This window comes from Manacus candei, unplaced genomic scaffold (genome assembly GCF_025592945.1).
Source record: "Manacus candei isolate 608988 ecotype Guabito, Panama unplaced genomic scaffold, ASM2559294v1 h1tg000071l, whole genome shotgun sequence".
Lineage (NCBI taxonomy): Eukaryota > Metazoa > Chordata > Aves > Passeriformes > Pipridae > Manacus > Manacus candei.
Window position 1 is genome coordinate 11,607,560 of NW_026138119.1, and position 22,762 is coordinate 11,630,321.

Genomic DNA, 22,762 nt, shown 5'->3' on the forward strand with positions numbered 1-22,762 from the left:
CTATCGTAAATTCCACTCTCCTGATGATGATGAAGCCAGGGCAACAGCAGTCACAGCTGTACCCCAGCCAGAAATTCCCCAGTCTGACATGTTATTTGGGGAATGATTGAAAAACCGTATTTCTTTGGGGAATGCACTAGAGAGAACTTAAATGTTGAAGCCTGGAGCAAGGCCCTAAACACAAGAAGCTCTGCCTTCCTCCTGCTGGGGTACCTCACCCTGACAGAGTGCTGTGTGCTCTCTCTGCTGTCAGGGTGCTGGGGCTTTTTTCCATGTTGAATTTCCTGTTCTACCTGCATGTTTGTGTTTTGTTTGGCCCAAGCATCCCTCCCTCCTGCTCACTCAGGTTGTCCTGCCTGGTGTAACTGATCCAACCTGTCCTCATTTTTATTGCTTTGCAGAAGAAAATATCTACACACACACTGCCATGGGTTGTGGAACCAGTCCAGGGGGCGCTCTGCAGCCGGACAAACCTGTTCTGGTGGATGGATGGATTTGAAGGGTGGGAGCACATTCGCCAGCAGCAGCAAGATTTTCTGTAGTTCTTCTAGGATCCCACGGGTATGAGATCCCACGGCTCTGAGCTGGGATTCCTTTGAGGCACGGAAGCAAGTTCTGCAGGAAATGGCAGGGCTTGATTTACAAGTTGTATCTGACAGAGCCTTTTCTGATGAAGAAGGGTTGGTGATTATGCAGGCACCAGGTGTGTGAAAGGACCTGCACCCATCCACACAATGGGCAGGCAAGGAATACAACTATGGCAGGGAGAGATTTTGTGTAAAGGGGAGCAGAGCAAGGAGGTTTCAAAACCCCAAAGCTCTTCCGAGCAGGAGCTGTGTCAAGTTACATAAAACAGGAAATAGAGCATGAAACAAAAGCTTTGACCACTCTCAGGGATTCTTTCTGACTTGCTGGTCACATCCAGATGGAGTCCAGCTCTTCTGACTCCATTTACATGCAGGGAGGTGGCTGTGTCTGAGCTCCTGTCTGTCTGTCTTCTCATCTCCTTCTGCCCAGCTGGGCTCTGATCGTGTGCAGGATTGCCACAGAGACAGGCCGGTGGCTGCTGGCTGAGACAAGGGGTTAGTGCCAGGCTGCCCAGCAGCAGGAGTGGACTGTATACACGGGGTGGGGCTTGAGGGCGGGAGTGTAGCACTGCACCGTCCTCCCTCTCAGCAGCCTGTGACCCCAGCATGAGCTGCAGAGGGGACTCCCTCACCCTGTGCCTTCTGATGCTGTGACTAGCCCAGCCCTGGCCTTTGGGTTGTTGTGTCTGGTCACTTAACTGCTGCCAGGCTGCCAGTGCTCTCTCTGTTGTCCCAAAACTGGGTTCTTCCACTCTATGTGCAAGAAGCCGATCCACACATAGAGTCAAGATAATTGATTTTATTTCATACCTACACAGACATGGGTGCTGGGTGGTGAATCCACAAAGCTGGCAGACTTTCAGCATGCCAGGTGCCTATTTTATACACTTGGATCAACAGAAATCAGGATTTCCCTACAGGTAATGACCTAAAGCTATAATAATTGTCTTTGCAGTCTCTTGTTTCCGTCTAAAGATACCTTGCACACTTGTTTTACTACTCATGATCTGTGGGAAAGGGGCTTCTGTGAGTAAGGGGCAATCACAGTCTATGGGCAAAGATTTTACTATGCTAATGAGCACTCAGTTCATACAAAGCTGTTCTTCGGCTTTTTAGTTTGATTTAGTGTCCTCCTGCTCTTCGTTTTTTGGGTCATGGCTCTTGGTTCCTGCTGGTTTGGTTTTTCACTCATCTTTCATAAATTCTTTTATTTGTCCTGTACTATACTTCGGTGATTCAGTGCATTTTTAACTTTTATCCATCTCATTGGTACTTTATTTCAACAATGGGGAGCTGGATTTGAGCTGGGCGCCTGACCCTGCACTATAGCTGGGGTACAGCCGGGCCCACCCAGCTCCTTCTGCGTTGAGGGAACTCCGAGATTTCACGACGAGTTTCCAAGTGCGGGTGTAAGACGGGGCATGAGACCCCCTCTGGTATCGAGGTCCCAGCACCAGCGGCTGGGGGTCCCGGCAGACACATCTCACGGCAACCGCAGAATCACAGCCGCCGGGGAGCGGGCATTCGGCCGTGGGGGAAGTGCTGCGTTGGCCGGAACTCGCGGGGCCGGGGGCGTCAAATCCTGCGGACGCAGCGGGTGCCGAGCTCTGGAAGCTCCCGGCGGCTCCGAGAACGGGCGGGGACCGCCCTACAGCCCCGCTCTGCGTGACTAGCTGCGGCTGCGACCAGCCCCCCTCCTGGGAGCGGCGGGGAGGGGGCTCCGGGGGGCTGGACGGCACCCCTGGCCCCGCCCGGTGCCGCCCTGTCCCGGTGCCGGCCCGCCTGCTCCCGCTGGGTCCCGAGCCGGTCAGAGCGGGCTCCCTACGCCATGGATCCGCCCGAGGAGGTGCGGGTGCGGCTGGAGCGGTGCGGGCAGGGCCACCTGCTGCGGTTCTGGGCCGAGCTGGGCCCCGAGCAGCGCAGAGCGCTGCTGGCGGCGCTGCCGCCGGGGCTGGGCGAGCACTGCCGGCTGGCGGCGGCGGCCGGGGCCCGCCAGCGCGGCCCGCCCGAGCGCCTGGACGGCCGGATGGAGCCGCTCCCCGCCGAGCTTCTGGGCAGCGCTCGCCGCAGCGGCCCCGCCGCGCTGCAGCGCTGGGAGGCGGAAGGTGAGCGAGGCGCGGGGCCGCCTGTCCCTCCGTCCCAGGGCTGGCGGTGTCCGAAGCACCCCTTCGGGGGCGGCCGCGTCCCGCCGAGGCCCAGCCGGGGCGGTGCCTGGCGGGGTCCCGGGGCAGGAGCTGCCTTCTGCGGTGTCACCGCGGGGCTCCGGGCAGTCCGCCCCGCGCCACCCCGTGCTGCCGGAGGTCGGTGTCCGGCGGGGGCGGCAGGTGGGAGCCACAGAGACGGCGAGTCGGGCAGGGAGGCGGAGAGCTGGGGTCACGGCTGCACCCCGGCCTTGAGCGCCGGCAGCCCGTGCCCCTCGGCCGGGGGCACTTTGGGTGAGACACCGAGTTTTCACTCTGCGCTGTGAAATGCAGGGGCCGAGTCAAGTGCTAAGGCCATGCCTGGCAGGGGCAGGTGAAGCTCTCTACAACTCCCTGAAAGGCACTTGTAGGCAGGTGGGGGGTCTGTCTCTCCTCCCAGCTAAGAAACAATGGGACAAGAGGGAATAGCCTCAAGTTGTTCCAGGGGAGGTTCAGGTTAAATATTGGGGAAAATTTCTTCACAGAAAGGGAGGTCAGGCATTGGCACAGGCTGCCCAGGGCAGTTGTAGAGTCACTATCTCTGGAAGTGTTCAAAAAACAAATGGACATGCTTCATGATATGGTTTAGAGGGCATAGGGGTATTTTGTTGACATGATTTTCGGTATCTGTCATGAAAAATATGTAGTATTAAAGTACTTAAAGGGGCTTCAAGAGAGCTGGAGAGGCACTTTGGACAAGGGACTGGAGGGACAGGACAAGGGGGAATGGCTTCACACTGCCAGAGGGCAGGGTTAGATTAGATATTACAAAGAAATTCTTTCCTGTGAGGGTGGTGAGGCCCTGGCACAGGTTGCCCAGAGAAGCTGTGGCTGCCCCCCCCCCGGAAGTGTTCAAGGACAGGTTGGACAGGCCTTGGAGCAACCTGGGCTAGTGGAAGGTGTCCCTGCCCACAGGAGGGGGTTTGAATGATATGAGCTTTAAAGTCCATTCCAACCCAAACCATTGTGATTCTATAAGCCCCTGGGGAGGGTGGGAGTAGGGAGGGGTTTCATTGCTGCTGAGCTGGGTTGCTGCCTTGGGGTGAGCTCCTAGCACACTGGCAGGTGCAGAGACCAGTCTTAGGTTGGTGCTGATCCTGATCCACACAGAGCCATGTGTGGCAGGAGGGTGATGGAATCTGGAAGCGGAGTGGATGGATAGTGTGAAAGAAGCCCAGGAAAGCCCATTAACCATGGTTTTTGGAGCCTGGTAGATGCAGGTGGCTTTCCCTAGTCACCGTCTGGGTGTGTGAAATCTGGGGGTGATGGGGGAGACCATGGCTGGATGTGGGAGAACGTGCTTCCCCCACAGCACTCAGGTCTTACATGGATATCCTCTGCTTTTTTCTAAGTGCACACTTTATTTTAGTTATTTACAAAGAGTCATATGTGTCTTGCATCTTTCTTTATAAAATATAACACCACTGTTAAAAAAAAAATCATAATAAAAATATATCCAGGAAAAAAACAGCTGTGGTTGCAGAGATACTTGTCAAAATTTTGGCAGGTGGCTGCACAGCCTTGACCCAACCTTGCCAGCAAAAAGATGGGGACGTGTGGGCAGGGGAGTCAAAATTTCCAATCAGAAACAGAAATAGAAGCATCGTGGTCACAGGGTAGAGGAGGTTTTCTGTCATGTCGAACTCCACGTTCAGGGCCGAGTGGTGATGGAGGGAAGATCAGCTGATACAGTGAATCACAGAATGGTTTGAGTTGGGATGGACTTTAAAGCTCATATCATTCAAACCCCCTCCTGTGGGCAGGGACACCTTCCACTAGCCCAGGTTGCTCCAAGCCCTGTCCAACCTACCCTTGGACACTTCCAGGGGTGGGGCAGCCACAGCTTCTCTGGGCAACCTGTGCCAGGGCCTCACCACCCTCACAACCAAGAATTCCTTCCCAATATCCCATCTAGCCCTGCCCTCTGGCAGTGTGAAGCCATTCCCCCTTGTCCTGTCCCTCCAGTCCCTTGTCCCAAGTCCCTCTCCAGCTCTCTTGGAGCCCCTTTAGGCACCAGAAGGGGCTCTCGGGTCTTCCTGGTGCCTTCTCTTTTCCAGGCTGAACACCCCCAGCTCTCCCAGCCTGGCTCCAGAGCAGAGGGGCTCCAGCCCTCCGAACATCTCTGTGGCTTCCTCTGGACTTGTTCCATCAGCTCCACATCTTCCTTGTCTTGGTGCCCCCAGAGTTGAAGGCAGCACTGCAGGTGGGGTCTCACCTGAGCAGGACAGAGGGGCAGAATCACCTCCTTACTTGCTCCCCGCACTGTTGGATGAGCCCAAGACACGGGGGGTTTCTGAGATGCCAGTGCATGGGGCTGGGATATGTTAAGCTTCTCATCCATCCACACTCTCAAGTCCATCTCAGCAGGGCTGTTTGAGGGTGTCATGGTGAGGAGGAAGGAACCCCCTGAGCCCTAGAGGCAGATGGGGCTGAGTCGGGGCTGTGCAGTTAAATTAACGGTTTTACCAAACTGGGTCATTTGACTTCCACCCTGCCAGACAAGTGAGGATCTAGTATGTGTGCCTTGTGCCACTGGCCACAGCACAGAAAGGAAGGGAAGGCCAGGCCACCTCTGTGGGCTGGCCTCACTGATTGCCAGCACTGCTTGCAGGAGCCCAGGTCTGGTGTGTTTGGGACCCTGCCACTGTGCCCAAGTCACCTGCCCATGAAGTCTGATGGCCCCAGGCCACCTCAGCCCTGCAGGCAGCCTGAATTTCCACCAGAAGGGGTACACGCAGAGCTTCTGTTTTCCCTTTGGTTTGTTTTTATGATCCAGTTTAGTTTGGAGAGGCTACCAGCTCTCTGTTTAATTTCCTGGAGGATGGCAATTAGGAGCAAGACTTTATGGTGCTGAGTCTAGGTGTTGCTGCATGTCCCCACAGATGTAGCCTTGTCCCCAGCAGCATCCCTGTGCCCCTGCATGGCATTTCCCACTGGAGCTGGTGTCATGGGCACAGGCTTTGTGGGATCATGGGTCACTGAGAGGACGCAGCTCTGAAAGGCCCTCATTTGCAGTGAGCTGCTCGTGGTGTTGAGCAGAATGGGAGCAGATGAGACATCCTGACCTGCTGCACAGCATGGCTGGTACAGCCCGTGGCTGCGGGGTCGTGGCCACCCCTGAGCTGAGTACTCTGTGCTCTGGCCATGTGTGTCTGAGCTCCCAGCAGCTCCCACCTGCATTGTGTCCCCCAAAGATGAACAGCTGAAGTGATGTCTCCTCCTTCCCCCTCCCCCTTTTTCTGTGATAAAAAGTGATGGTTAAAAGAACCAGACAACTCAAAACTTGTCTAGGGAACACCTGAGATATTTTTTAATAGTTAAAAAAATAATGCCACTGTTATTGTCTCTGAGATGATAAAACAGCCTGGTCAGATTTGCTTTCAGATCTTAAACACCAATATTTAGCAACCACGTTTTCCAGGCAGCCCTAGAGATGATGGTATAAATCAAGCACAGACACTTTTACATTCTGTAGTGTTTTATTAATGAAATCTAAGCCTTGGCCATGGGCTATGGTGTAGCCCCATTTCATCAGAGGGTTTGATGAACCATTCTGGTTATCTGACTGCTTTGCAGAATTGAAAAGTTTGAGTTTTCTTCTCTTGCTGAGTGCTCTTGTGCCTGTTCAGCAAGAGAATTCTATCTACTCTTGCAAGACAAGTCTGTTCCTCCTGCAAAATCTATTTTTGTTCTTTACTTTCTGTGCAGAATAGGACTGACTGCAGCATTGGTGAGTATCTCAGCAGCCAACACATCTTCCCTTTTCTGCTTGGTTAACTGTATTTCAAATGCTGCAGAAAATAAGGTGGGGTTTTTTTGAGTGGATATATCTTTCCATTTACTCCAGGACTATGCAGTAAGATAAGTCAGTTCTTACGAACTTTTGTTGTGAATATTGGTGGTTTTACATTTGGGAAGTCACAGCAGACCTGCTTACTCAAATTTTTGGGGATATTTGTTTTCATGGTGACCTGAGAGGACAACTTGGAAAAACTCTCTGGGTTGTAGGGTTGCACCATAAATACTGGGAAGGAGTCCCCTTGCTGGGTTGTGTGCCACAGTCAGGTCTTTCCTGGAGTATGGCCCAGTCAGCCTGATGGATTGTGGCAAGAGAAACAGAGCGACACTGTTGATGTTATCAGTAATATTGCTTTGGGCTTGGGTTCATCCTGCTGAGGTTGAGGTTTTAGTCCCCACAGTGAGAGGCCCCTCTGGGAGATGGATGTGAGATGTCAAATCCCCCTTGGGCAGATCCCATCCTCTTGTCACTGTATGGAAAACTGAGAACTGCCATCTCCCCTGGGACATCCACATTTCAGCGAGATGACGCCAGCTGTGGCACCCGCCAGCCATGGCTGAGCATCGCAGCCACTTGATGCTGCAGGACTAAGTGGGGACCTCACCAACTTTCCCAATACAGTGTTCACTCTAGAGTGTCACATGAGTCATGCCTTTGGTCATGGTCTTTGCTCTGCAGAAACCTCTAATTTGAGATCCATGGGATGTGGTCCATTGTATCAGAACCCAAGTGTGCTTGTTGGTGTGAGCCTGGCAGTGCTGGGAAGAGATGGAGAGCCTGACTTGCTCTAGTGTTGGGTGAATCTCAATTGCACCCCAAAGTAGCTCCCTGTGCTGCAGCAACGGAGACCAGAAAATGCTGAGTTCAGACCCCAATCAGCTTTGGTTTAAATCAATGTGAAATATTTAAGCTCAAGCAATTTCAGTTCTAGATTATTTTTAATAATTAAATAAATTAAAAATGTTTTAATTGCCCATCTCATAGAATCACAGAATGGTTTGGGTTGGAAGGCACCTTAAAGATCATCTTGTTCTAACTGTCCTGCCATGGGCATGGATGCCACCCCCTAGATCAGGTTTCTCAGGGCCCTGTTCAACCTGGCTTCGAACACTTCCAGGGATGGGGCAGAACCGTTTGGAAGTGTCCCACAGGGCAACTTTTTTAGATTTTTTTTTAGTTATTTTTTTCCCTCCATAAATTCTCTCTGCACTGGGTCCCTCTGGGATACAGCCACCGCCCAAGCGAGGGCATGGGGAAGCTTGGAGCCATGCTCCCATGTCCCTCCACTTGGCTCCTTCCCTTCCCCCATGATGGTGCCCTGCACTGGCAAACAACCTGCTGAGCATGCAGGAAAACCGTGTGCTGGGACTGGAGCAAGTACTTGTGGTGTCACTAATACCCAAGACCCTCTGCTCTGTGCTTTGGGTCTCTTGCATGGGCAGTTCAGTGGAGGCACAAAGGAGCCATTAATTGCTTGTGGTTTGTTGCATGAAGTGCTGGTTGGTTTATTTGCATTGCCATGCAGCTTACCCAGATCCTCTGTGTCTCTTACATTATAAGTTTAAACATGTTCAAGCTTGCCCTGCTATCCAAGGACCTCCTGAAACTGAAATCCCAAGACTTCCACCATCAGCACAGGTTTCCCCCTAGAGAGCTGTCCTAATACCACTTGGAGGGGGAGGGTGGAATGCAGATCTCCAGAGGTGCCTTCCAGCCCTCAGTCCTGTGGCCCTGTGATGCCAGAGGCTGCTCTGCAGCAGAGCCATGGCCGGGCTGTGGAACCAGGTCCCTTCAGTGTGGTTGGGCATCACCAGCCTTTTGGGAGAGGGTGTGTTTAGGCAGAAACATTGTGTTACTGTTGTGGTGGGACTGAAACTTGTAAGCATGAGTGGGAGGCGGGAATAGTGTTACTACAATGTCATGGACAACTCAAGTTTGGTTTTATTGCCGAAAGCTGCATTTCTGAACAGAATTAAAACCAAGCCATGCTGTTACAGCAGCAATTGGTATTTTTCTTCTATTGCTCATTTAAACAGCCAGTTACTTAAAGATTAGCATAAAACCAGTCCTGTTTTTCTTCAATCTCTTTGGTCCCTGTGTCTTTTCAGTCTAAATCAAGAATGTTTTGGCCCCAGCTGTGGTTAATGTGGGGTGTTTGCTGGATGCAGGGGTGAAACATGGGCTGTCCTGGGCTGCAGGAGCAGTGGCAGCTCAGCGGTGTGCAGTTGCAGAAGGCCCTGATAGCTACTGCAGCAGAGCTGTGGCTTCTGACCTGGGCAGGCCTAGCGCTCCTTGCATTCCCAGAGGAACGCAAAGTGTTCCCTAAGGAAAAACGTTTCTCATGGATGCCAGTCATTACTGTGATACCGGCTTGGGAGAAGGCAGGGAACAAAGTCTAAGAGTGAGAACAAAGTCTAAGAGTGAGCTGAATGTTACTTATGTGCTCTGCTTCTTCCCCAGGTTCTGGACCGACTTGGTTTGTCACGAGCAAAGATACTGGTTTTAATTAGATTATGGGAGTTGCGGCTCCTGCAGGCTTGGCTGTGTTATTAGTCCTGACTGCAGCCACGTTAGCTTCTATTTTAGCTGGAGCACAGGTACAGATAGTTGATTAAGGCAGATTCCAGAAATGCCCATGCTTTACTGAAGATGATGAGACTTGGCTTCTTTGAGATGTAGAAATGTTGGTGATAAGGGACCTCTGGAGGTCTCTAGCCCAACCCCCATCTGGAACAGGACCGTATGCCAGGCCAGCTACAGCTTTGCCAAAGTAAGCCTTGAAAACTTTAAGGAACAGCCCCCACCTCTCTGGATATCTTTTCCAGTGCTGCACCACCTCCCTAGTAAAGACTTTGTATCCTAAGGTACAGTTTGAATCTCCTAAGCTGCAGCTCATGGCTGTTGCCTGTTGTTGCAACATCTGCTGCTTCAGGTGAGGAAACTGCTGCATCCAGGAGATGAAATGTATTTTCTCCTGTGTGTGTAGTGTCATATTTCTCTCTGAGCTGACAACATTGAACTGGCAGCTTCTAGCTGTTGCCTGAGCTCTGCAGAAAGGCTCAGGAGAAGAGCATGGGGTGTTGGTTGCTTTGGAGGTTCTTACATTCCCTTGGGCTTCTTTCTTCTGCTCAGGTTTGTATCAGATCTCGCAGAACAAGGTGGCAGTGCTGCTCCTGGCTGGAGGGCAAGGAACCCGCCTGGGAGTGAGCTATCCCAAGGGCATGTACAACGTGGGGTTGCCCAGTGGCAAGAACTTGTATCAGATCCAGGCAGAAAGAATCCGCAAAGTGGAGCAGCTTGCTGGCCAGAGACATCACTGCAAGTGTGCCGTTCCCTGGTAGGTGACCCAGAGCCAGACCTCCTGTGCAGTGCTCTCTGCGTTCCAGTCTTGCCTGTGTTGTCTTCTAGAAGCACTGAGCTGGGTGCTGCACAGAGACAGGCCAGGGGAGGGGATTTTGTCGACAGGATTTGCAATGCCAGTGGCTGGAGGAAGGCGCACAGGGATGGGAGGTGGCAGGTCTGTGTCTGCAGACCTGAGGGATCAAGTGCTGCCCTTGCATCACTGACCATGACTCTGACTGCTGTACCTTGCTGGCTTTCCAAGCACAGGCCCCGGCAACACTATAAACAGCACTTTTCAGTGATTGTTTTGAATGCTTCACAAGAAATTTCATCCATTTCTGCTTTCTCAGATTCCTTCATGGAGGACCTAGACCTCACTTTCCAAGCCTCTCTGCCCATAATCTCTGCCACAGCAAAAAACCTCTTGCTTTGTGTTCAGGCCGCCTCCTGCTGTCACTGTTCACAGTTGCTAATTCTGCTGGCTGCTCCTGGCTTTCAAAAGAGACTAGCTCTGGGCAGAGTGCAAAATGTGAATTCCCTGTGGGATGTGGTGGGTGAGAAGAAGGCACTAGGATGTTTCTGGGAATGTTTTCTGCTAAGTGTTCTTTGTTAGACTATTAAGACTGTGAAGAGAGAGCCTTATGGAATCGGTGTCTGGTCTGAGGCAGGGTTTGGGCAGAGCAGGAGGGCTTCAGGGTACCACACTGTTTTACCAATTGGAGATCGAAGTTGATTCATATATTGTTTCTTCATGGAAGGTGAGTCCATACTGTGCTTCTTCCCGAAGCCTTGCATGCAGGACCTGAATTGCAAATGCACCATCCCCGGTGCTGCTGGAAGCCAGGATGGATTATTTGCAAGATGCTACATCTACTGATAATGTTTCCAGTTCCTATCCCAGGGCTGAGGAGGCAGTTGAGGCAGTTCACTGCTGCAGTACCCCTGAGCCCAGGCTGTGCTGTGCTGCAGAGATGTAAACTGGGGGGCCATGAGGTCCAGGCTCTCCTGTACGAGGGATTGATTCCCCTGTCATGCTGGCAGAAGACCCTGTATTCCTGTGCCAGTGGTTGTTGAAGAGTTTGACAGGTAGATGATGAAGATGGCTTTTAGCCACTGGTGAAGGAGGATAGTGGAGGGAGAGACAGGAGCTGAAAGGAGAGGAGGAAATAGAAAAACTTAAGAGAAAAACAGACCATGTAGCTACATATGGAAGTGCTGCTGTTTGCTTTGGCACTGAAGAGGTGCTGGCAGACTCAGCTGGTCAGTGTTTCTTTAGGCACCTAACATCAGTTTGAATCTAGGGTGAACGAGGCTGTTGTCTGCCCTTTGCTTTGTTTTCCAGCGCATCCAGATATCCAGATGTTGCTCACATTTAGGGTGAGGCTCTTCTGTCCTGGCTGGAGCTAAGCCTGTGGGTAGGATCATGCACAGGACCCAGTGCAGCCTTCCTTCGGGATGAGTTCTGAAGGAGAGCTCTTGTGCACAGATGCTCACCACAGGATACTGCAGTGTCTCATTTCACACTCATGGAGTTCCTCCTTTTTGTGTGCCATTTGTTGTTTTGTCTTTTGCTTGTGCTGTTCTTGCTCATTTCCCAGCTCCCATTCCTGCCTAGGTACATCATGACAAGTGAGTTCACATTGGGGCCAACAGAAGAGTTTTTTGTACAACACAACTACTTCAACTTGGATAGATCCAACGTGATCATGTTTGAACAGAGAATGCTGCCTGCTGTCACCTTTGATGGGAAGGCCATCTTGGAGGAGAAGGGGAAAATTGCTATGGCTCCAGGTACCCGTTGTTTGCTCTTGAATGCTGCAGTACTGTCATGTGTGTTGATAGTTGCTACTGGCCATCAGCCAACCGGGGCACAAGGAGCAGGCTTTGGGGCTTAGGGTTAATGCTTCCAGTTAGTGTGGGAAGATTCTGTTAAATGTTTCAGGCTGGTAATCAGGAGGGTAGCTATCATTGTTTAGTTCTTGCTGGAGATTTTGCCTACAGCACGTTTTTTATCAGTCTAGGAGTATTGGCAGGATTAGAGTGGTGGGGCTGCAGGTTAGGAAAAAGGGGCATCAGCAGAGGTGTGTGAGGTCCCTGGGGTGCTGCCTCCTGGGGTGAAGATGTCAGGAGCTGGGCTCCTGCTCAAGGCTGATAGCTGGAAATGGGTAAAAAAGCAGCAAGAAGATTAACTCTTTCCAAAATGAGAGCAAGGTCTCATGTTGTAAAGTTCTCCTCTTAACCTGGAGATGGTAAGAGACTCGGTAAAGGCAGCCTGGTTGGGATGGTGTTGCAGGGAGGGGGTGTTGCAGCTGCAGAGTGGTTTTCCTGAGCTGACAGCAGTATCCAAGGAGGAACTGTGAATGGGTGATCTGTGATGAACAAACGTGCAGGTGTCTTTTGTGCAGCTGCAGTTCAAGCCTTTAAAAAAGCATTGGGAAGTCGTGGGGAGAAGATAAACAGAGAATAAGATCTATTTTAGCCTTTCTCCAAGATGAGTTTTAAATGCACTTTTGCCCTGCACTGCGGGAGAAATTTAGCAGACTTTTCCCACCCTCTGCATAACGTTTTGCCCTTTAGTGCTCTCCCTCTGAGGATCTTACTAGCCTTCATAGAGTCTCATAATGGTGCTCAGTGAGGCTGGCCCCCATGGTCCCACTCTGCAGGTGAGATGAGCTGGGGTGAGGAGAGGAACATGCTCACCTGAGCTGCATTGCAGAGCTGGAAATAAAATCTGGTAGCACTGACTCTTGGCTAGAAAGCATTCCCTGCTCTGCTGTTCAAGAAAGTCTGTTCAGGACTTTCTGCTTTTGCTCTGTTAGCTGCAAAAAAACCCCAGTCCAAAGTCACTAATGAGCCATGGCATTCTCTTTTCTCTTGCATTATAGATGGCAATGGTGGCTTATACCGTGCTTTGGTGGATAATAAGATCTTGGATGACATGAAGCAGCGTGGAATCCAGTATGTCCACGTATATTGTGTGGACAATATCCTCGTGAAAATGGCAGATCCAGTCTTCATAGGTTTCTGTGTTTCCAAAGGGGCAGACTGCGGTGCAAAGGTGAAGCAGTGCTAACACTGGGCTGGTTTCCCACAGGGAGTTAGGGTCTCATTATGCTTGGAAGCTGCTGGCTGGGGGGAGCTTATGTGACCTAGGATGTTCAGCCCTATGCCCATCAGGGGCTTATTCTGAGCAGATTTAAAGCTGTTTGCTGCCAGCATTGCATTCCAAATCCCTACCTGTGGGTGTCCTCTTCTTCCCACAGTACTACTGTGAAAAATAAACTTCAATTAGAGCAGGGACTGTAGCTGTACAGGAAACTGGAATCGCTTCCCCTCCATGCTCAGCCCTTTCTACAAAGGCACTTGGACAGTCTAGAAGCCGTGTTGGACCGGGTTGTGTTTTATAAGCACACCTTTAAGCCTAATGGAGACATTTCTAATGCTCTGCTGTGGAAGATGGGAAAAGCCAAACCAGCCTGGATTTTTTCATTCTAAAGCAGCAGGTGCCTGAGGAGAAGTTTATGTTACTTGAGTCATTAGCACTGTTCATGCAAACAGGGAGAGGACCCCTGGTAGTCTAGTGGTTAGGATGCAGCACTCTCACCGCTGCGGCCCAGGTTCGATTCCCGGTCAGGGAACCCCTCCGGGCAGATGGAGCTCGTCAGCCCTGTAAGGCCATCCATCTAAGAGAAGGTCACTCTAAAGAAACCTATGTCCTGAGGACCTCAATGCCACCATCTGAGCTCGCTCGGCCCTGGCTGATGAACCTCAGGATTAAAGGGTGGGCTCAGTTCAGCGCACACTGTCTCACCTAAAAAATCCACTGCGCAGGTTTGAAGGGTAATGACCTTTCCCAAATCTTCGTTCGCGAAGGCTGGCCATGATGCAAACAGGGAGCTGAAGGCTAATAGCTGCAAACAGCTTTCATTTGATGCCAGGTCCCAGTCCTTGATAAGAAAAGTGCCCCCCAGTAGGCCGATTGCTTTTAACGGTTTTGTCTTCTGAGAAACAGTGCAATTAAGTGGGTGAGTACTGGGGTTTATGCTCAGTTGTTGGGCAAAGTGTGCCTCCAGACTGCTGTGTGCCCCATGAACTGCCCTGCCCTTGCTCCTGAGGTGCTGGAGGGTCAGCAGGCAACAGTCCTGCAGGATCGTTTGTAGGAGTTGGAACAGTGCTGGGATTTTCTTCCTCCTTGTCATAGCCCTTGTCCTGTGGCTGCAGGTGGTGGAGAAGGCCTACCCCACGGAGCCCGTTGGGGTGGTGTGCTGTGTGGATGGGGTGTACCAGGTGGTGGAGTACAGTGAAATTAGCCCGGAGACTGTGCAGCAGCAGCGCCCTGAGGGGGGACTGATGTTCAGCGCTGGCAACATCTGCAACCACTTCTTCACTGTTGATTTCCTGGAAATAGTGGCCCAGTAAGTCCCAGCAGACTTGCTAGACAGCTGTGCTGCCCAGAAATGACTCCAAGATTGAAATTACAGAGTGGGAAACAGGAACACCCAGTTATGAGTACCTCCTGTTCCTTTCAACTTTTCTCTATTCCAAACGTTTCCAAAGAGCTATGTCCTCTCTCTGACAGCCCCAGTATGTTCTTCAGGCCCTACCCAAGGGGTACCCTTCCTGGGCCTGCAGGGGTGAGCAGCTGTACGGGCTGCAGTGTGGTCAGTGATGCAGCCCCACACCAAGGATTTCCAATGGGAAATGTCACCCATGCCCATCCCTTGGGACAACAGAGTTTGCGAGAGAGGGTGAAGTTGCGGGTGGACTCTGCAACACCTTGGTGTTGCAGAATGGAGATGTGATGCTGGGCATTTAGTGAGCAGCAGTATGACCCTTCTGATCCATCCCTGGGTGAGGGATCTGCTCTGCTCCGTTGTCATCCCAATCAGATAATTTGGGTTGCCTTTTTTTTTTAACCTCTGCCTGCAATTTCAGCTTGAAGCCAAGTACTCCCTCTTCTCTGACTGTCATGTCCCACTGGTACAGGGAGAGCCACTGGCCAGGCTGCTCTGCTCAGTGAAGTGTTTCCTGGATGTGACTTGCATCGCTGGGGAGAGAGCAACACCCACAACAGCTGAGAGATGACTCAGAGCAGTAATAAGACATCTGCTTCCCACAAGTGTATTGCTTTTTTTTTCTAAGTGGGCATGAAGTAAATGAACTTGTTTCTTCTGCTTTTGCAGGAAATGTGAGCCGCAGCTGAAGCATCACGTAGCCATAAAGAAGGTGCCCTACATTGACAAGGAGGGAAATCTGGTAAAACCACTAAAACCGAACGGGATAAAGCTGGAGAAGTTTGTGTTTGATGTGTTCCAGTTCTCTAAGTTAGTGGCAGACATTGTTTTACTTTTCCCCTTCTCAATGTTTGTTTGAATGACTGTAGGTTGTAACAGGCTGTCTGAGGGGGCATGTGGTTTTTGTGGGTGGCTTGTTAGGAAGGCTGTTGAATCTACGCCCAGTTCCAACCCAACAGTAACGGCACAGTTCCAAGGGGAGCTCATGGGGCGCTCAGAACATGCACTGACCCTGCTCCCAGATTGATCATCTTGCCAAGGATGTGTTGGCTGGTCTGGCCTCTGCCAGCCTGGGAAAAATAAAAGGAAATCAAGTGCAAAGCACATGAAGCCCACGTTGCAGTGTTCAGACTTGCAAAAATTGGGTCTTTCAGGATTGTGGCTTCCATGGCAACTGCAGCTCTGGTTACGTTTTTGGGTGCTGTCATGCCAAGGCTCAGTGTGCACCCTTTGTGCTTGGAAAACAGTTTGCTTAAGCACGGTGGGGCCAAGTTACAGTTGCTGTGGGAACTGTCAATGTTGACTTGCCAAGCTCTACAACATAGCTGAGAGTGCTCTGCCATATGCAGTTAGGGGTACTTGTGCCTAGGGAATTGGGATTTTAATAATGTAGAAATTTAGCATGTGTTCTTATAAAACCTATTTTCCAAGGTCTTAAATTCAGCAGTGAAGATTCTGTTTTAGGCTTAAATAAATGGCAAAGAGAGACCTCAGACAAACTGAATTATCTTTGTTTGGGGATAGTATTTCCTTTTTCAGAGGATTTCCTTTAGGATTGAGGGCTCAAAGTTTGAACCAGTCTCTATTTCCTGACATGCGTTCTGTAAAGTATTATCAAACCAAAGGCAAAAAGCAGAGTGATATAAACAGCGCTGAATTCTGAGCTGTGTCAGGACTTATTTGCATGCAGCGATTCCTTATGCTTTTTTAACACCTCAAAACCAGCTTGGCAGCTGTGCTTCACACATGAAGTGGAGAAATGCACAGATACTGCTGTGGGGCTTTTTAAATTTGCATTCCCATTTCTGGTAAACAGCTGTACTTAACATTCACCTGTGAGGCCTCCCATACTGCTTTTTCCCTGAGAACTGGTGTCCTTAGTTGGTCCTGACCTACAGACACCCAAGCGGAGTGGGCATTTTTTGGGCAAGGTGGGATGCTCTGCAGTGAGTGCACAGCTCGCACTGTGTCCAAGCTCTGGGCAGCTTTGTGCTCTCCATCCTTCTGTGCTCTGAGTTATTTTGTCTGGGAGCCTCCCAATGTCTGGAGGAGTTTCTGTGGAATCTCTGCAGAACTGTTGCTTTTCTTCTCACCTGAGTGCAGCCTCCAGAGAGTCAGGAGGTTACTGTTATGTTCCCAAAGAGACAAGGCTTTGTGTGTTTTTCCATCCTACAGGCCTGGTACTCCTTGGCTCTTCAGGTGGGGGGTGGGCTTCCCTTGGCTTGACTGCCCCAGGCTGCATACATCACTGCTCCTTAAAATATGTATGAGCCTTTCCCCATGAACGTTGTTGTTGCATTAGCAGCGCTGATGACTAGCTCTGGTTTTCATGATCATTGTTTTCTCCCCTTTGCTTGTAGGAATTTTGTGGCATTTGAAGTTTTGAGAGAAGAAGAGTTCTCGCCACTAAAAAATGCAGACACGGCTGACAAAGACACTCCTACCACTGCTCGGCAAGCCCTTCTGGCCCAGCATTACCGCTGGGCTCTCAAGGCTGGGGCCAGATTTGTGGATGAAAATGGTTGCAGGATACCAGAGAAACTCAGGTACGAACCTCAGTGACCTCCTATGCAGCTTCTCTGATGGGACTGCCCAGCCAGGCTAGGCTCTCCAAAACCAGGTTTTCGTGTAGTCACAGGGTGGCTCAGAATGATTTTCATTCAGCTAGTGCTCTCTTGATGTGCAGGTTGGTGTCTATTACAGCTCCTGCTCCTCTAGTGACTGTGGGTGCTCCAGGCAGTCAGCACAAGGGGGCTCTGGGGGTTATCTCTGCAGATCTCTGCCCTTGGGGTCATGAGCTGACCCCTCCTATAGCACCACTAAACAGGGGCAGTCTTTTCTGTCACTCTGGGTTTAGCCAGCCCGAGGAATTTTAATTTGTAGGCCCTGCGAGTTTTTCTGAATGTGGACCCAACGGGATTCTCAGGTGGGCTTATGGATTGACTATTACAGTGATTACCAATTCACATACCAATTCCTGTGTCATGTGGATTGGGAAGCTGCTTTTACTTCATGGGGCCATTACTTCATCAACTCATGCTGTTAATTTTACTTGAAAAGCACCTCTATAAAAGTGATGCCCTGGTTTTGATGAGTAACATTTGGGACCTGCTAATTCCCTTTTATTTTCACACTTTGTGTTCAAATAGTATCTGGTGCATGTGACTATAACAAATGTCTTATCCTGCTGGATATCCTATTCTAGACAATCTTTTGAAGAAGATGGACTGTTTTTTAAGCACAGCAGGAAGTTAATCCTGTGTTCTCTTCTCTAGTCTCTCAGGAAGTGAAGATCCTCCAGCTGTGTGTGAGATTTCTCCATTAGTGTCTTACTTTGGAGAGGTGAGAATAACTATCTGTGGAGCTATTTTTAAGAGTGTGCAGGTATACATCTGATTTCCTTCTGAACACAGGTGACTTCTTTAGCCTGGGCTTGTTGAGAAATGGTCAGATCAAGGGAACTGGGAATTTGGCTCTGTGTCACATTTCTGGTTCCACTATGGTTTACTCTTCAGCAGTTTGTTCACTCTCAGTTTTAGCCATCTGTAAAATGAGATTTGCAACGAGGCTGCAGTTTCATTAAGACTCACAAGCACTTTGAAATCTTCTGAATGAAAAGTGCAGAATATTAAAATTACAAAATCTATGGGTTCTGTGCTCATTTGTGCCCATCTCCCACAGGGAGTGAGTACTGACTGTGAAGTGAGATATGTGCATTGGCTTTAGGGAAAAATTTCTCAAGTTTGTCCCTCTGAAAATAATTGATCCTGAGAAACCTGTAGTAGTGAGAAGAGGATCTTCCCTGTGTTGGACAGACGGAGTGAAACAGTGGACTGCAGGAGGATTATGTCATCACTGTGGGGAAGGGTGTTCGTGAAACTTTACACTTTTGCTAGGTTTCCAAATGTATTAACTTGCAACAGCGACCTGCACCAAGTGTATTCCTCAACATGTGCACGTAGCAACCTTGTTGCAATTGATACCTTCTGAGAACAAAATGAATACAAGGCAATTTAAGATGACTTCCCTTTGCTAGGATTATTCTAATTTTAGCTAAGAACACCTTTCCATGCCTGCCCCTCCCCAGGAAGCTAGTTTCTGAGATCGTGTTTTACGGTTTGTTGGTGCCACTCCTTCATGAACCCCAGGCTTGGGGCTGAAACCCTTTCCATCACTGGAGAAACTGTCGCTGTTGTTTGTCCTTCCCATGACCTTTCTCAGTCATTCTTTGAAGACTTAAAAATAGGTGACCAGTCTGATGCATTTACAGCCTAACAATACTGTTCTCACACGTTCTCAGGGTCTGGAGGTGTACATGAAGAACAAAGACTTCCCTTCTCCCTTTGTACTCGATGAAACCAAGGTGGAAATGCTTGAAAATTCTTGAAGAGGGAAGCCTTTCCCCCTCATCAGATATCCGTTTTTCAGAGCCATTATGAGAACTGACATTACTAAAATGTCAGCTATGAAGTGCATTATAAAAAAAAAAATCGCTTTGCAGTGTCTGATTGATGCCAAATCCTTGCAGCAGTTGTGTTTACACACATATTCATGCTTCCCAGTTCTGTTTGGTAACTTTGAAAGCTGGGCCTCTTACCTCAGTTTTGTAAACTTGGATGTGAGTGACGATTAACACCTTTCAGGTGTTAAACATATCTTATATTTCTTATTTGCTGGGCACATGAATATGGAAAAGAGCCAGCCAGGGCCTAATAAATCAGCTTTGCTTCCAAGAAGATTAAATCTCTTCAGTGCATTGTTAGGTTTTTTGTTTGTGCTGGTGTGGTTGGTTTTTTGTTTTGGTTTTGTTTCTAAATTATGTGCACAGCTGCAATCAGTTTGAGGCCCCATCCTGAAAAGTTAGGAAGGACTGTGGGTAGAGGCCTTTCTCTGCAGTGATACATCTTTTCCCTAATCCTGTGATGATCAGAAGATCCAATTCAGCAGCTGCATTCTCTAAGCAGATCATACAGAGTCTGCTGTATGTAGGGATGTTGCTGTGCCTAAGCATTGCTTGAGGTTTGGATTCCAAAACAGTCAGACTAGTTTTGTACCTGGGCTTGCTGATGTCTTGCTTGGACTGATTGCTTCCGACAGCTTGTAGTGACCTGGGTTTTTTTTAATTAAAAAAAAAAAAAGTTGATGAGAATTTTTTTTCACAACCCTCTGCTCTTCCTAGCTATAACAAACATTTGTTTTCCTTTGCATTTCCTGTTTAATGTATACCATATCCTGAGACGGGGCTCTCTCAGTAGTAAAAGGAACAAATCCCGATGGTAGAATTTAATGCTTACCCACAAAAAAAAAAAGGCTTACTCTCAGCATCACCAGGGCACACAGTAAAACACCAGCCTTGCTTCTGCATTTTCTGCTCAGGGGGTTTTCCAGCACTCTTTCACTTAGGAAATAATTCCTTAGATGCCTTCCTTTTAAGTACATTACTAAACATCATGTAAAGATGAGTGTTAGCTAATGAAGGATGTTAATTGTCAGAACATATGTAGCATGTGAACTCAGTCCTGGCCAAGGGATCCCAGGATGGCGGTGATCCACCAGTGATTGTTCCTGTTCAGCCTTTGGACGCTGTCCCAGGAAGCTCATGCTCACCTGCTGCAGAACCTGCGCTGAGCAAACCTGAGTCATTTCAGCCTTGGTGAGGGTGGTGGCTGGTCTTTGCTTCAGGAGCACTCTATACGTTTCCACTAAACCTGGTGCTAGGAAAGGTAGTGAGGAAGATGTTTCATCTGCAATGTTATTTAGTGCATCAGCTTCTACTAAGGAATTGCTGATGATATTTCATTAAGCATAAATAACTTCCATGGCTTTCTGCAATTCCTGATGTGAAGCTCTATTCAGAATGTTGGGTAAGTATAAAAATGGCTTTGAGAATAAATACAGTTTGTAAGTAGGCTCAAGTTTTCCAAAGAAAGCATCTAAATGTTAATATCAGAGTTTTTGGTTATAAAGTGTTTCTGCGTGAACTTGAGTAACGAGCCTTTCACACATGCAGACCAGCTAATGACAGTTCTAATTACCTCAGCTGGCATGTGCAGCCAGTAATTCTCATTTAGTATATATGAAGCATTTGTCATGACACTCAGTTCTGTAGTCTTTTTGCACAGTGTTTCTGTGGTACATTCCTTTCCTGTCAGTCAAGTTTTATGTCCGAGAAGAAGTTGTGTTGTATCTTTGTGAGTATTGCTCAGCAATTCTGGCACACGCTTGTTTTACGCTGCACTGTGCTATAAAGATTTCTTTTGCTCTTCATAAAGTACTTTCTCTTTTGAAGCTTCACTTCCTGTGTACACAGAGCTGCTGATACGGTTTTCAAGATTGTTTTCAAGGAAAAGCTGTATTAGAATGTTGAAGGCTTTGTCTGTTGGGCTTTTTTTTTTCTCTGTGACTCTTCACATTTTAAACTGGAACATAGAAAGAATTTTGAGAGAACTTTTAAAAAAAGAAATCTGTCCAGTATGTAACAAAGTCTTTGTATGCATTATAAAATGAAAAAAGTACCCGAAACAAAGGGAAGTCCTGTAGTACTTCAGAAACTTCTGGACATCTAAGCATTTTTACAATAAAGATGTTACTGTGATTTCTATGTGTCTGTCTGTGTTTCTTGTCTGTGAGGAAAATACCCTTGTTGTCTTTGTCCCTACATGTTGTGGGTGTTGTCACCACAGCTGCAGGACAGACAGTGTCACCAGTGGTACGGCTGGAGGCAGCAGTGTCCATGCTTCAGATTATGGGGGATGTGGGACTGAGCAGAGGGTGATTCCTGAAGGAGTTTGACACTGTGGCATCTATTTTTCATCAGAAAACATAAGATTGTGTTCTTGTCTTCAATCCTGTTTATTTTTTCCAAGCTTTTCAGCTCAGTTTACTCACGGAAGGGAGTTTAATTGTGGGTGGTGGTTGTTTGTCTTATTTCAAGTCAATTTGAGTGATCTGGCTCTGAGTCAGGCTCTCCCAGCTGAGCACTTGCTGGAATGCAAATTTTGCTTTGCTGCACAGTGACAGACATCTTAAACAGGGCTCTATTTATAGCACAATCAGTAGGGGAAGTTCGTAATGTGTCACAAATGGCATATTGTCCTGTTTTGGGGGTTTAGTGCTGAACCCAGCAAATGTCAGATCTTCCTTTCTTACCTATTCCCCCCATGTTTCTCTCTTGACACCCCTGTGAAGGCTGCTGGTGGGTTTAATGTGTTTTTAAGCTACATGAATCAGTAGTTTCCTGTGGTAGGAAAATGAATACTAAAAATGAATGCGTGCTTCAGGCATCTTAAATTGTTCCCGTGCTTGTTTATGCGGTGTTCATATTTACCAGAATTTTTGCTTGGTTAGTTTTCTTAATCGTGAAATGCTCAGAAAACACAAAAGTCTCAGTTTTATCTGGATATCTAGTGTGAGGTGGATTCCAAATGTAAAGGGGCAAATGATGCACGCTAACCTGCCAGTTAGGCACAGCTGGAGGTGAATTCAGCACCAGCAGTTAGAGCAGCTGCTTCAGTGCCACTCTCTTCCTGTTGGGACTAGGAACCTGAGACAGAAGTAATGGTTATTACAAACCTGGTCACGCTTTGGCTGTGAACGTGTACATCACTAAATAATGCTCTTCCATACTCCCACTGATAACACCCCTCCTCCTCAGGGAAGATGCAGGGAACTATTTGCACAGGCTGGAGGTCTGTGGAGGAGCAGCTGTGGGATGAGTACATCCTGCTGAGTACAAAAATTCAGTGCCAGGTCTCATGGAAGGGTTTATTTATACAACTGCTTAAGTTGCTTTTCACCCACTCACATACATCCTCTCATAGATTCCAGTCGTGTCCTCTCAGGCCCGTGTTCTTGCATGGCCTGCTGTAAAACTGTCTCGGGTTCTCAGTGGCAGCCGATGATGACATGAGACAGCTCTTCCCTGTCCTCTCGGAGTTAGCAGCAGTTTGGGTTTCCCCTTGGCTGTGCTCCCTAGCAGGAGGAGCAGCGGTGTCCGTGTCCCCTCGTGTGGGGCCACAGTGCCCCGTGCTGCTGGGTTGGGCCTCCCCATGGGAGCTGCACCTTCCCGGGCTCGGCTGATGGGAGCTTGCGAGCCAAGTGTTGAGTTGATTTTCCTCAGAACCTCCCACATGCACGTTTTCATTTCTCGTGCTCCTATGCCAGTGTTTCTGTGAACGGTCTCAACGGCGTAATCTCACCACATCGAGGAACAGCGAGGGTTCCCACACTCTCCTTTCCTCACTGCCTGCCCCGGCATCTGCCGTCCTCCTAGCCAGGGTCCAGCTCGGCGGGGAGCGCACAGGGACAGCGAGAGACAAGGGCCAAATCCGCGCGGCTCCG

The 22,762-nt window shown here is 49.1% G+C and overlaps 1 protein-coding gene across 3 annotated transcripts; it reads left to right on the plus strand.

Moving 5' to 3' along the window:
- Positions 1-2,146: 2,146 nt before the first annotated feature.
- On the plus strand, positions 2,147-21,017 carry UAP1L1 (UDP-N-acetylglucosamine pyrophosphorylase 1 like 1). 3 transcript variants are annotated; one of them, XM_051807792.1, is made up of 10 exons: positions 2,445-2,692; positions 4,825-4,970; positions 9,699-9,903; positions 11,524-11,699; positions 12,794-12,966; positions 14,130-14,323; positions 15,092-15,232; positions 16,783-16,968; positions 17,698-17,764; positions 18,723-21,017. In XM_051807792.1, exons 3-10 carry the CDS (start codon positions 9,788-9,790, stop codon positions 18,807-18,809), a joined length of 1,140 nt encoding a protein of 379 aa, XP_051663752.1. In that variant the 5' UTR covers positions 2,445-2,692; positions 4,825-4,970; positions 9,699-9,787; the 3' UTR covers positions 18,810-21,017. The 3 variants fall into 3 exon arrangements, with proteins under 3 accessions (XP_051663753.1, XP_051663751.1, XP_051663752.1); XM_051807793.1 differs by lacking the exons at positions 2,445-2,692; positions 4,825-4,970 and adding an exon at positions 2,147-2,433; XM_051807791.1 differs by lacking the exon at positions 4,825-4,970 and having other exon boundaries at positions 2,345-2,692.
- Positions 21,018-22,762: the final 1,745 nt, after the last annotated feature.